Source organism: Sylvia atricapilla, chromosome 4 (assembly GCF_009819655.1).
Source record: "Sylvia atricapilla isolate bSylAtr1 chromosome 4, bSylAtr1.pri, whole genome shotgun sequence".
Taxonomy (NCBI): Eukaryota; Metazoa; Chordata; class Aves; order Passeriformes; family Sylviidae; genus Sylvia; species Sylvia atricapilla.
The window spans coordinates 38,955,315-38,970,754 of NC_089143.1; the positions used below are offsets into that span (position 1 = coordinate 38,955,315).

Here is a 15,440-nt window from a genome sequence, read left to right on the forward strand (position 1 = left end):
TGCCAGATTGAATATTTGATACTGTGTGTTAAATAGGTTTTTTTTTAAAAAAAACAACCCACGGTAGTTCTTTAAACTGCCTCACAGGACTTCAAATAGATGACAATCTCATTTGCACTTATTTGTTTTGCGGGCATAAAGTTCAAATAATACTGGTGATACACTAAGCACAATATGAAACTTATGTTCACTCAATGAACATGGAAAATGACCAATTGAAGTCTTCAAAGAAACAGCTAGTTTTAAAAATTAATAAATATCATCTTAAAATGGATCAGAAAGATGCACATGTATGTTAGCCACTACTAATTTATTTTCATTTCCAGCATGTTTGCTTCAGTAATCTTCAATATGCCATGCAATTTCTTCCATTGTTGCTGGGGTTTGCTGTTGGTTTTTTGTAGGCTTTTTTTGGAGGAGGGAGTAATTGTTGGGGGATTTTTGGTTTTGTTTGGTTGGGGGTGTTTTGATTGTTTGGTGTTTTTTTTTTTTTTTTTTTTTTTAAATTAAGGTAAAGGAAAAGCAAAGCACAGTTCTTTACAGTAAAATAAGTTCATTTCTCTGAGATTGACAGTCATGCGTCCTCCTCCTGAGAAGATTATGTTGGCCCTTGACACACTGCAGAACAAAGAACCAACAAAGAAACTCCACATTTTAAGTAGCCTACTGTCACTCTAAACAAAGGTGCAAATAATTATTTTATAGCTAAGATAACATGTGTGTTAAGTCATCACTGAAATCCCTTCTACTTCAGGTAGTGGTAGTGGGTGTTAAGAATTATCATTACACTTTTCAAGACTTGAATGAAAAGTTCAATGCCATCTTTACACCTAAGAGATACACGAAATATACATGGAATGGGTAATGGAATAATGTTAAAAACACCCACTAGCTCCCATGCTCCAGTATCTTTGATATTTGATTTCACATTTTCAAAGTTTTTGATGCTTCCATTCTTAATGTCCACATGGACCTTTTAATCTTTACTGATTTTTAAGTCAGCTGTGGATTTAGTCACTGTTTTTTAATGACCAATGGGAGAAAAAAGCACTTCTGCTCAAAGACTATTATTAGATGCCTCCTATATGACCAACTATTTTGAGGGAGATTATATAACAAACTAGATGGTTTCCATTTTGAGTACAGGGAAAGGTACTAAGAAACTGTATTTGTGCTGCTTACTAGGAGTAAATGAGCAAATAAGAAAATAGGACCAGTATAACATGAAAGGCAAAAATAAAATGGTGTGAAGCTATGCCCTGTGCACTACTCACCAAACAGCAATCAAGACAGAATTCAAAGGTTGAAAACTTACCAAGTAACTAAAAGAAACAGAGTTCTTCTAAAGAACAACAGAACAGCATTTTGATGAAAGTCTTAACACATTTCACATATCAAGAACTTCATATTGAGGGCGGACTTGTTCTATTTGTGGGAAGACAAGAAAAATCAGCACCACTCTATGGAAATAGAGGACAGCCTACGTTAGATGTAACTAAATGCACTAGCTCAGCTGAGGCAGTTAAAAAGAAAAAAATAAAAAGACAGCAAGAGGCTAAAGTAGAGGTACAACTACTTGAAAGTCTTAATTGTATTCTAGTGGGAGCAGAATGAGCATCCTAGTAAAATACCTCGCAATACATGATGGAGCTTCCTTATTCTAAACAACACATCTGCAGCCGAGTTTCCATTGCCTTCTTCAATCTCCACATTATATTTGAAAACCAGACCTAATCTGAGGAATAATATCCCTAGATTTAGATTCTGTATCCTATGCATGAGTGGAACCATTTTATACTGTGAAAGATAAAAAATTCTGAATACCTAAAGGAAAAAGTAGGGAGAGATGAAGACTCTTGGTAGACAGACATAAAGGGTTATGAAGGCACTTTCTCAGAGATAACTGCCCTTCTGAAAAAAGAAATTGCTGTTACTTGAAATACAGATTTTAGAAAAAGCAAAAAAAGGACAGACACAGATAGTAGTATTAAATGCTCTTCCAGAATAAAAGTATACCTGTTGTTGTTTTTTTTTTTTTGTAAATTCCTAAAATCCATTTTTAAAGGAGAAGACTCCATTAGTATTATAGACAAAAGGCATACAATGAAACTACAATGAAACATTAGGAACTTCATCTGTCCTGTTTTATGTTTATGTATCTTCTTTATAATGTTCTACTTGCAGTTTAATTAGTAGTAATAAGTAAAGGATATTTCTATTGAAAGACAATGTGACTGGCAGAAAAGGAGTCAGATTGTGGTATTCCTTCTAAACCTGCTCCCAGTAGCCTCAGCTTCATCACTTATGAGCAGGAGGTAAGATTTTCAATGATAGCAGTGGGAGATCTAAAAGAGATGTCAAAACCAGATTGTACTAGTAAAGAAAAAGTTTCAGTAAAGGCTAAGCCTTCATCTTCTCCCTTGCATTCCTAAGTAGTGGCTTCTTTCATTTCACTTGCATGTAGTGTAGTTTTCTTGCACTGCCAATTCACAGAATGCCTTAGTCATATATGGGAAGAGCCACACATAGGGTCTGTGATTCCTCATATCTCCCACTGTCAGACATTTGCATTCCAAGAATCTTTATTAGCTGTGTGGAGAGCCTTTCTAAGGAATCAGGAGTTGCTTATTTCATCTCTGACATTCCTTATCTAATGAAGCTATTGCATGGGTAAGCACAGATATCTGCCAGAAGTGCAGCTACAGTGTTGCCAGCCACCACTATGCAAATTTCAGTAAATATTAAAAGCAGACATTTCACTATGAATTGCAGTAAGATGGATAAATTGTTCTAATCTACATACCTTGGTATTAGCCTTACAATTCTTGAGGCAGCAAAGGGCAACCTATTTACAGAACACTGGTTTTGCCTTCAGCTTGTTTCTCAAAACTCCTGTGGACTGGAAAAGCAAACTTAATAGAACACCATGTAAACCTTGTAAACTGGGTGTAAACAGAACTTTACCTTAAGTGAGCACTTCTGTTTCTATACTACTATGCTTTTGGTTGTCTCATGCTTCTTGCAGCTGTATAAACCCTATTATAATGCTGAGTCAGGTTTCAGGTTGTAATAATCCCTGCTGCAAATGTTAAGATTAGTAAGATTAATTAAAAAAAAAAAAAAACAAACAAAAAAACCCCCAAAACACCATACTTAGGTCAACTGAGATTACTGCAACTGCCAGTTTCACTGATGGTGGAGGGTAAGGGGATCTGGCAAGACTCTGTACAAGAGAGAGTCAAGATTTATCAGATTTATCAGGCAATATGTTTCAGCTGGAAAAGTGAACTCACTCAAGTTCATAAGGGATTCATAACATGTACTATAAAATGACCTGAACATGGGCCTTTCCCAAAAAACAGAACTGAGTTGGGTTTTCACAAAGACTAGGATAAATTCTCCTAGTCTCACTTGAAAATGGGTAAGCACTAGTCTAGATTGAGTAACTTGCTCTAAGAGCAATGTGCTCACATTCTCTGTGATATTAAAAGAGTTCATAGTTAGTAATAGGTGCCCTCAGTTGTACTATAAATGAGAGATGGGTTCTATTTGTGCAAAATTCTTCCCTTGACCACCTGAAAAGCACAACTTTATCAAGTAAGAAGAGATAAAGAAAAGCTGTTCACATATTATACAAACTGCTTATAAAGCACTGAAATGCTCATGTGAAAGGCACTGCATAACTGCAAAGTAAGCTATTTTTATAATGTTAATGTATGCATGAATTGCAAGTACATAATATTAATACCATGAAAAAATGAATCACTTTGATTTGAAGCAGCATGTTAGCATTAGCCTAAAAGAAACATAACAGATATGTCTTCATAACAGATTTGTTGCAGAAAAATTTAAGTCTCCTAAAATCTGTCCTGAATCTAATCCTAAATCTCCTAGTCTCTGTTTTGACCTGCAGGTAGATAGAAAAAAAGAACCCCAGTACTTTAGGAGTTACTCTACCTGTTAATTACCTCAAATCCCCAGGCATTTTAATTTATTTCCCTTTCCCACAGGAAGTCAGACCTATTCAAGTTCACACTACGCCCAGTCTTAAGCTGTGTACTCATTGCTGCTGAGGAGTATCACACCAAGTGGTAGCACACCACTTGAAGGCAATAAGGTTCTTGCAGACAGGTCGATGACAAACACTTTGAATATGCAGTAATTCAGTACTTCATATGAGATGCTTCTGTAAAGGCGTTTGGCCTTTCTGCAACTTTAGCTTTGTAAATACAGGTGAAATTATCAAGTTGGATTATTCCTCTTGGTTTGTTTAATAAAACAGCACCTTTTCTCTACTCAGATTGCCTACTTATTTAAGAAGTATGCTAATTTCCTGATTTATAGAAAGATACCATATGGATATTGATTCAAGTTTTCAATATTTAAACAAGTCCCTCACTGTTTCAGTTGTTTGCAAATTTTTCCTATTCCTACTGATCATGAGTAAGGCAGATAAGGCAACTTACAGAGGCACAGAAATAGAATTAAGTACATTTCTTAAATTAACACACGGGAAAATTTTTCTTGAGGACAAAAGCTAAGAAACACTTAAATCTCTAAGGGGACAATATCTTTACTATATCTGCACAAAGCTAAGCTTCCAAATTTTGTTCATTCTGGTATGTTAAAGGAAATTCTATCTCCTCACTGCATAACTCCATAATTTTTTAAAATCCTGAAGTGTAAAACCCCCAAATAATCTTTTAATTTTCACTTTTTTCTAAAGCATGTGGCATGTGAAAACTCATGACAACATAATATGTCTGCTTGATGCTTTTCTCCCACCACCCACCTCAAAATGTGAGCACAATTGTACAAGGTATAAAAACCTCCACTGCTAACTCCTTAACTTTTCTGCTTTATATCTTTGTGCTCAGGGAAGGAAATATGGATACTATGAGAAGGACTTGAACTTGGACAATGCTCATGGGTCCCTTCCAACTCAGGATATTCTATGATTCTGTGACTTACTTGTTTATTTTCCTATGTTACAGGGAATAGGAGGGCAAGGGAATTCGTTTTTCTTTTACCATTGTATGGGCTGGAAAGGCAAGTCCATTTACAAGTAAATGAACCACGATTCCAGCCCACTTAACAGAGGCCTATCAAACTATAACACTAGTTAGAAAAAACACACTTTCCAGATGGGTCCCAGAACCAAAAAAATAAGCTCATTATTCACCGCTGTTTAACAATGTTTCTTCTATGCTTGTTGTATTATAAGCTTTTAGTCCATAGCCTTTCCTACCCCCCTTAAAGCCCTGCCAGCTCTAATAGCCCAAACTGAAGTTTAACATTTTCAGCCATCAGCTATGAATGTTTGCAGAGAAGTCCTATTTGTTCAATTTCCTTATCCATATCTTTAAAGGTAGCTTTCACATTGCCAAGAATGCATTTACAGAGCATATTTCAGACATGACAGTTTTTTATTAGAATTTTTAAAGCAAGAGGTTTCAAAATTATACTTGTATTTACTTTATTTATATTTATAGAGCAATGTATTGTGTTTTAAAAAGATGTGTCCTGTTCAAGTAACATTAATAAACTGCTATAATTGTCTTTAAGAAGCTTAAAACAACCCAAGATGTGGTACTGCCTTTAAGGAAATGAGCAAACATGTCAAAGTGCATTAAGCATGATATTTTAAATGGGATTTGGAATAGCACTTCATACCTGTTGAACACTGACAGGTAATGATGCCAGAATTACTTACTCCAGACTCTTCTCTATGAAAAGCCTCACTACTCTTTTCTTCTCTTTCAGTACAAGTAAAATAGGCCTAAATCATGTAGGTTCATTCCTATCTCTGTTCTACTTAGTCTCTACATTTAGTTTTCATTTTCACAGATCACTTTCAATCAGTCCATAACAAGCAGATTGCAGATTTATTTCCTCACTGTCAGACTTCTTGGCTGTTGATGCTTTGCACAATACTGGCAAGGCCCAGAGACAGCATGTAAGATTTATACAAATAAATTCTGAAACATGAAGTAAAATCAGCCTCTTGGAATTCTGCCTCTGGCACTGTTTCAGCACCACTTTGTGGGAAATCTGTATTTTAAAACTACTTCAATTAAACTTAATTTTTAAAGTAAAAACTTTTAACATGGACAAAGCTCATGTAGTGAAAGAGCTTTCTGAAGACATGTGGTGCCACATTATTTTAAAGTTCATCCAAGTCTCATCCAATTCCTATGTAAATACAAGGCAAAAGTCCTTTATGTTTTTTTCCGCTCTGTAGATAGAAGCATTATTTTTATTACTTTACCTTTAGGCTTTTTAAGTTAGCCATCAAGTATTTTGATACAACTGTCATCTAATCTTTGAGTCTTTTTATAAATAATAGTCCGTAGTTTATTTATTTTGGGAGCATTAGCAAGGAACTTGAGATCTGCATTCTTCTACTGAGAGGCAGAAAAAGAAGAATAAAAGAATAAGGAAGTGAACTGAGATGTTTTTAAAGTTTCAGTAATGAAATCAAAAAAACTAAATCAGAGACATGGGCATTCTGAGAAAAATAAAGTACCTGAGCTGGAATCCTCTTCCTAATTCTAATTTAGCAGAGCCATTCTAGTTCAAATAACTATCCCTTTGTTTTTACAACTGCCTCTTGCAGCACTTGTCTTCATGTACCTAACAGGATTTATTCTTCCAATTTTCAGGATGAAAAAACCCCCCCACAAAAACCCAAATAAAAGTTTGAAACTTTCAAACCCCAAAATTCACAAGAGCTATTTCCATGTTCATGAAAAACGACAGCTCCAAAGAAAGAGAACCTGGTGATGCTTAGAGCCGGTATAACAAAATGAGGAAATGCTTATATCATTTAGTCAAAACTATTCCAGAGAGACAATAAATAAATGACACATAAGAATAACCAGTGTCCAGAATCTACAGATCCTCCTTGGGGCTTTTACAAAACCCAACAAGTAAAGGGTTTGTGTCCCCATAGGCCACCTTCCCAACCACATCCACAAATTATTTTAGACCTTTGAATATTAATTTTGTAACATCAGTGGATTGCTCTGCCTGTTTTCTAGCAGTTTGTTTTCTAAGATCTATATAAATTACCCTGTTATCACAATCTGAACTTTGTAAAGATCATTTCACATTGGAAAGAGCCATGCTTTCCAGGTACCTGTTTTAAATACTGTACTCTATGGTGTTAGGGAAGCAAGAAAAAAAACCCCACCCTTTCAAACAAAACATTTGGTTATCATTATTGTGGGGTAACTCCAGGAGGAAATCAAACTCCAAATAAGTCACTCCCCTTTCCCCTGGCCCTGATGGTGAAGGAGGGACAAAAGCAGAGCCTGTGAGTTGAGATAACAATTTAGCGAAAGTTGGCTTTCTTAATATCTAAAGAGAATCCAAAATTCTCAAAATCTTCTATAGCTGACCTGAAGGAGGAGAAGGGGATGGAAGGCTGGGGAAAATCCTCTTCCTCTGTTCCTCTTATAGGCTGGCTATGATTATTAATGAATACCCAGAGGCATTGGACAAGACTAGGCCAGGTGAACAACACTGAATATACATCCCTAATGACCCTCATTGCCCTTGACATTACCATGTCATAAACCAGTATCATGTGGTACATCAACAAAGCAATCCTAATCCCTCTCCTTACTTAGAAAAACATCTTCACCAGCAGTGCATATGGGTACATATGCTGGGTTAGCTGCCACACCCCCATGAGCAGACCCAGCAAGGTGGTAAGCAGTCATTCCTACAGACTAACAACCTGGCTACATCCACACTGCACCAAGCTCTGCCCCCTCTCTGCAATCAATCATTGCAGAGTACAAGAGACTCCCAGATGTTGTTCTTAAGGAGCACCATGGCAAATCTTCTTTCCAAGTGGTTTGAGGTAAAAGAACTATTACTTACAATTTAAGAAAACTGACACACTACCAGCATTGCTCAGACAGGCCACAGTGTTTTATAAAGCAGGTGGGTACATGACCTACACAGGCCTAAGCTCCACTGTATGTTTTCCCAAAATGCAGAAAATCCTGAGGTTGTGGATTCCTATTGCCACAAAATGAATGGCAAATGGAAAAGAAGTATCTCAAAGATGCACACTCTCTACCGAATACCTGCAGGCCACAAATCCCTACAGGCAGCCACTGCAATAGCTGTGGCTATTGTGGTGGCTGTAACCCCTCGATTCTCCAACAAAGTCCTCTAGTCCAGAGCACTGTTCTAAGACAAGCAGAATTAAGGAGCAGTTTCACAAGTCACTGAGGTAACTTTCAACACTACATTCCAGATCTACGCTTAAAGAAAATTCAAACTCCAGGGATGCCTGGAGATGAGCTGGCCTTGACTGAAAATACAGCAAAAGCAAACAAACAAAAGATACAAGAATGATCTGGTATGGTTCGATAAACAAACTGTATAAGAGGAAATAAATGAGAAGGGAAGAAGGGCTAGAATAATAATAATGAGATCAACTGCAAATAGCTATTATTTTGATTTGTAACTGAAGAAAAAAGCCCAAGAAAAATAAAGGAGACATTATTGATAAAGAGAAAGAAAAACTATTATTGTGACAGAAAATATTGAGGATGCTGACATATAATTTTCATATTGATACATATTTTATTTGCATTTAAGTGTAAAAAAATTACTAAATGACAACACATTACTGCTGAGCAGATTTCCTAAATGAGTGTACTTCCAGATTAAAATGGCTAACAACATCTTGCTGTTTAATCTCAGCAATAAGCATGCAGTTAACACTTTCAGATGGTTGTCAATGCTCCCTCCATATACAGAAAAACATCCAGATCTGCAAACGGAACATTTTTAATCCAAGGAACTCCTTAGGTGCAAGAATATTCACCACTCTTAACAAGCACCCTCTGTTTGTAAAAGGCTAGTAAGAAGACAGATTAGCAGGATTCTACTCTGAAAAGATTTATAGAGGACTATGGGAAATTTCTGTATAAAAGTATGTTTATTGGGGAAACATTTTAATAGAGAAAACTATGGGGAGAATATTTTAAAAAGTTTATATTTGTGAGCAATTTGACAATTAACTTCATGAATTTTCACCCTTAGGAAATAAACACAAGATGTTCTGGAGACACTTATTATTTACAAAAAGTTGCATAATAAACCCCCCCCTGTTTCTTGTTGCACTGTCACCAGAGGACATGAAAAGGGGGACACTCATCCTCGTCAAGTTGAGAAGCAAGAAAAAGAAGAAATTTATTTATATTCAGGGTTTAAATAGCGTTTGTATTTGATCCACAACTGGGGGACAAGATTGACACCTCTCCAACCCCACTGGTCAAACCAGAAGTCGATCACAAAGAGGAATGCGAAAACAATCTACTTTGTTTATGTTACCATGCGTGAGAAATCTTCAGGCCAAGAATGTAAACTATCAGAAGGCTGAAAAATCAGGGCGACATTGCACTGTTCTAAATATTAATAAACAATTATAAAAACACTGAAATAATAGAGCAGAAACAATTGCATAAATTGTGGAAGTATTTTAGATCAATTGTTAATGCAAAATATTTTGGGAATCACGTAAGAATCACCTCAAAGCTCAGGACAAGACTTTTTTTTTTATTATTATATAACAATAGTATATATAGCTGTTACTGATTTTCAAGTCACAAGAGCCCTCTCCTCCCACCCTCTCTCCTAATCTTTTTTACCTTTTACGAATTATTTCTGCAATCACTGTAGCTAACATAATACTTGTAAATCTACTAAGCTCTGTTTTTAAGACACATTAAGCACTTCATTGTTCAGAAGCAAATTTTGGTCTGGGGCAAGCAAACAAGAATGGAATTAGCAAATACTTCAAACAAGTTCATAATAAAATTTCTTCATTAAAGTTTCCATCTTGAATAACATAAGTATGTATATGAGCTAATGAGAATATTTGAAAACCTGCACCATCTAATTCTAAAATCTAACTTAAATAGTTAAGATTCCACAAATTAAAAAGTAACACAACAATTTAAAAGATGACTATTACAGAGTTTCTACAAGAAAGCAAGCAGCACATTCATTAAACAGGTTTTATTTTTAACTAAGGACACCTGGAATAGTCAAGTATGTCTCATAACCACACATACATAAACAGCTATTCATATTAGATAAAAATAAGTAGTACTAAAGCTTTGCCATTATAGAATTAGTAAACACCTCTATCTCCCACCAAGGCACTGGTGTTTCACTACGACTACAAAATTTACCTCATAAGAGCCTTCAATTAACAAAACTAAATTCTATCTCTAAACCACAGACTTTTCTACCTCAAATCAAGTCCAGTAAAGAAGCAAAAACTATATCTGTGACACCTTGTACATTTCCAAGACTTAAAACTACCAACTGCTGTGTAGGTAGTATAACCACTGTTGTCCTGTACACCTGAGTTTTTACACAGCTCTGCAGACTTCTGTTAAGCATGACCTAATCTGATGTTCAATTTTCTTTGCAACTGTGCCTGATGAGAGGACTATGGTGTTGACATAGTTTATTGCATGCTTTTAGTCTTCAAAGCCTTTAAAGACTGTAAAAATGGGCAAGATTTTAAAGTTGTAGAAGTCAACATAACTTGGTTTTATTATACATTTAAGTATCGTACTTTGCATTTGTTTCTGTATTTTCTAAGAACAGTTCTGGGTTACATGCATGTTTCTAAGTGGGGATTTGGGGTATTTGTTACAGTCAAATCTAGAAAAACAGCACTTATGAGAAGAAAAGGATTATAATGAGGGCAAATTGTTTCTTTAAAGCAAAGAAACCCTGTTCTTGTAATGTAGTATGTGAAAGTGCCTAGTTTTTAATTTTGATTTTGATTTTTTTTTGTGTCAATTTGCTGTGGAAAAAGGAAAAGAATACATTTTGCACAAAAATTTCAATACCTCTTGTGCTACAGAAGCTGGGTGTATATGTGTAAATATTTTAATCACAGCTTACAGATCAGGGTAGACCTCAGAAAATACTTTAATCACGGCTTTCAGCTCCAGGCAGACCTCAGATGCAATTAAATATTCAGGTGGTGAGGCAAATGCTGAAGAGGTCTAAGTCACACCCAGCTGGGATTTGCTTTAGTTAGCTCAAGGCTAATACAAGTATTTTAAACACTGCATTGCTGATGCACTTTGAAGGACAGCTACTGACTGATAAAATGGTTTTGAGAGTAACAGAAATTTTGTTTCAACTTATAATTTACATGTTTTAGACCTTCTTTAGAAGGCAGATATCCTAGAACTTTTCAAATCACTCTGCACCTTCCTAGTCTTAGGCTGGAATCTGGGTTGCTCAGAAATGTAAGAGTTCTTCTGACCAGTAACAAAATATTCATTGCAAGAAACCTGACTTCCTGCTAGTAGAACTAGTAAGTTAGACATTGAACTTTTTTTAAAAAAAAATTATGATTCTAGAAATGTAACTAATTATTTTCTTTTGGATTTCAACGTCTAGTTGTAAATTCTTCTGTCAAAATATAATTTTTTCCTATTTGTAGTACAAAGCTACTTTGGTCAAGTTTCATCACTCAAACCATAACACTTTACTTTCAGCTGTGTATGGCTATGAACATCTAAGGAGCTTAAAATTTAAGAGGCTTTCCTAATCAAATAACCTTCAAATATACACCTTGTCCTTACACTACATTTGATGGTTTCTTTAATTATACTAAGATTCTGCACCATTATCATTATCCTCATAAGAAAAGCAGCAGGATAAAGAAGGATTCTAGCTCAACTCTGTATAGGCTGAGGACTTTGAAAGTTTAGTTTCAAAAAAGCTATGAAAAGGGAAGAAAGCCAGTTATAAAGATTACTTGGATCTAGGACGAAATGTGAGGCATAGAAAAGCAGTAACATGCTAAAAGATCAGAAAAGCCTATGTAGATTCTTTTGAAGGCCTTTTGCTCTGGTGTCAGTTGGATGATTTCATAGTTGCCAGTGCCTGATGCTACTTAAATATTAACTGTATTTGCTATTACGCTGGACAAATTTTTGAGTGCCTGGTGAAATAAAACCTTAGTGAGTTTCTTGTCACCTATGAACTATTCCTTATGACTTTAGGAAATTTGGCTTCTGGTTTTCTTCCCAGCTGAACAAAAATCCCCAACCAACCAAAGAAAGAAACCAAACAACAACAAAAAAAACCCCCACAAAAATTGTAATTTCTTTCTACTTTAATCACACTTATCACACAGAGTTCCAAAAACAACCTTTGCAGTGGCTGTGTTACTAAAAATGGGTTTTCTGGGAAAAATCAGAAGAGCTGAAGCTTGATTTCTCCAGATTTTAATGCTACATGCAAATGTACAGACTATGGCAGCCCTGGCTCAGGCCCTTGTCTGCATCTCCTGTTCAGCAGATTTTCTGTGCCAAATAACTTGCTCTTACACTTCTCACACCAGGTAACTGTTCAGCTTGTCCCATAGCCCTTCTTTTGGCAATGCAATACCATACTTTCCTGATATCCATTTCTACTTTCTACCTAGTCACAAATCTTCACAAAAAGCTTAATATCTTTTACACATTTTTTTTCTAGCCAGTTTCTTCAGAAAACTGTAAATATTTTAAATTAATATTATTATGGTCTGAAGACTGTTTTCCACATATTTTACAAACTAGAAAACCTGTCTAATGAAACAATTGTCTAAGTAAAGTGCTTTAGAAAACTGGATTATTTTCATTACCAAAATACAATAGAATGGTCAACTATTATTATATCATTGATGTTATTTTTAAACCATATAAGACTTCCATTAACAGAAAATATTTCTGAAAGTAGTGCAGACATTCTTCACTTGCTCTGCAATATGTGGGTGGTTTTAAACAGGTTTGTCTTTTTCCACTGCAGCAAATTAACTATTTACTGGATATATATAGGATCTGCCATAAAACTCCTTTTCATATCTAGAAAGGACAGTGATGTGCCCAGATAGCACTACAAAACTTGAAACTGTTTAGAAGTTCCCAGTAATGCTATTATAGATAAAAATCCACTGCATATTTTACTGCATGTTTTCTCATCTGGAAAGAAGCCTCTTCTTCCCCCAAGATTCAGACTTTGGAGTCTCACCCAAACATCCCTCAAGTGTTTGCTGTCTCTTAAACCCCTGAGCGAGGCTTGGGTTTGCTCTCTTGGCTCCACAGCAGCACTCACTTGAGGGCTCTGTGCTGCCCGTGCTGTGTGTGAGTGACCTCTTCAGCCAAGTTGGTGTCACTACAGAAAGGACAAGTAAAAGAAGTGCATCGACTTTTGAAATGAGTAGTTTTTGAGGTGTAGTTGCCGTATTTTTCCTCCCATTGAAGATCCATAATGAAATAGAGAGGAGGAGGAAAATTTGTTTTTCGTGGAAACTTTGAAAAAGTAATTTTTATTAGTAACTGATATGTCTTCTTTCAGTTGTCAGATGGAGAATTATTAATAATTAATAAATAAAACCAGTTTGAGAATGGACCATGAAAGTGTATTAATTTGACTGTCAGGGAGATTTGCAAGAGCCTGAAAAGTTGGCATGAATCTTATTTGCCACAAATCAATAATGGCTGTATCTACAGACTGCCAACATAGAACAATTATGTGTGTCAAAACGGAAATAAGACAGAAATTACAAATTATTTTATATTGATGTGATTACGTAAAAACATACTTGATTTTACAATAATCTACTATTATGTCAGCAATGTTTCTCATTACTCATTTTGCTCAGTCATTAAGAGCCTTCTTACTTTATGATTCTGCCCGAGTTAAGGTTCAGAAAAACAGTTTACACAGATCTTGGAGACATTGTAACTAATCAGCAGTAAAAACTATCTCATCTTCTTGAGATACGCTCTTTAGGGGCAAGTTTTCTCTTCTTTTACCTGGATTCATGAAATAACACTCACATAGAATGTTGCTAGATCCAATTCTGTTTCTAATTTTGCCATGTGGCTCTTAAATCAAGCGGAATTTAATTTCCCAAGCAAATAGAGTGGAAACATTCTAGTGAAATAAAGACATTACAATGTGTTATTCTTTGTGGTTTGTAAAACTGCATGATTGACTGCTCTTATGTGACTGCCTCTAAGCAGGTCACTGTCATACCTGTCCTTAGGTATCTTCCACAATCAGGTGATGATCTGGTGACTTAGCACTTACCTGACATCAGGGACTGGGTTGCCAGCAACTCTGCACTCCAGCAATACTTTGTTTCCTTCGGCAACTTCTTGGCTACGGAGCTTCTGAGTGAATAGAGGTGGTGAAAGTTCATGCTCTTCCATGTTGATGAAGGGACGGCACAGGACCATTTTGCTCTCCATGATGCTCCCCCTTCCAGAATAGTGTTTTCCATTCAGATGAACTCCAGGTAGTTTTTCCTCAGGCTCAGTGTCTTGATGTGGTTTGTCAAACTCCTGGTTCACCAAGGTACTTAAAGCTGGTTGTTTCTTATTAGGAGACAGGTATCCACTATCTGGAGAAGAAGAGTCCCCATCAGGACTACGGCCTCTTGTCTTCGCTGCCTGTCTAAATATAGATGACAACTCCTCTATGAATGTGGCAGCTTTGTCACACAGCTTGTTCCTGGAAGGAGCTTCTCCCTGGGATGTCAATTCAGAGTTTGGGCTTGTCTTAGGCATACAGGAACCACCTTTCTCTGCATATTTCAGGCTTCTGACAAAGCTGGGACTAGCAGGTAGAAAGGGTGAGGTGCTTCCTTGTCTCCTAGAAACTGTGACAAAACTGTCCTCTGTCTGAGGGGCAGAGGATTGCTCTTTCTGATTCCTTGGGAGAACATGACTTGCATCAGGTGAAGTCCAACTGCTTGCTTGAGGTGTCTGTAAAGTGTCTTGCTCATGCAAGTTGGTGTCCCTGAAAGAAGGGCTTTCTGAAGGGCTAGAAAGAGAGGTGTTGACATAATGAGTAAAGTCTGGTTCTGCGTTCTCATCTTCCTCCACGGAATTGGCAATGGCTTCTCGAGCAATGTCAAGGCTCTTACTTATCTCCTCCTGGGTAAGGAAGGCAGAAAGTCCATTTGAAAATTCACCATTCTGGGTGTCTGACAGGGAATCACAGAAAAAGTCATGGTAGGATGAAGCTTCTGACATATTTTCAGGATATCCTTTACTGCTGTCCCTCTCTGGAGAGTAAGTCTCCTTCAGCATTAAAGAAAGAGGCAATGCCCGGCCACAGTTTCTGTCTTGCATCCTGGAAGACACAAGAACAATTCCTTAATGAAAAAATGTTATATCCTAGTTCCCATAAGCTAGACACAAAGCTGGAAGACAAGCAGAAACTAATGGTGCATGACATACTATAAACCTTGATTTCTATGACAATGAGCCAGGTCTGCAAATTGTCTAGGTGGAAATGATAACATCTGATTGGTTATTTTGTATCATTTTTATCCCCCCCCCCCCCCCCCCCCCCCGCTTTTAGCCTTATGAAGATTTTGGGAATATATTTAC

General features: G+C 36.4%; 1 protein-coding gene across 1 annotated transcript in view; it reads right to left on the minus strand.

Moving 5' to 3' along the window:
* PALLD (palladin, cytoskeletal associated protein) overlaps window positions 1–15,179 on the minus strand; it is a 179,348-nt gene extending 164,169 nt beyond the window's left edge. Inside the window, 1 exon segment of the mRNA XM_066317618.1 lies at window positions 14,134–15,179. Within this exon segment, the coding sequence (XP_066173715.1) occupies window positions 14,134–15,179 (1,046 nt within the window).
* Between the last annotated feature and the right edge of the window lie 261 nt (window positions 15,180–15,440).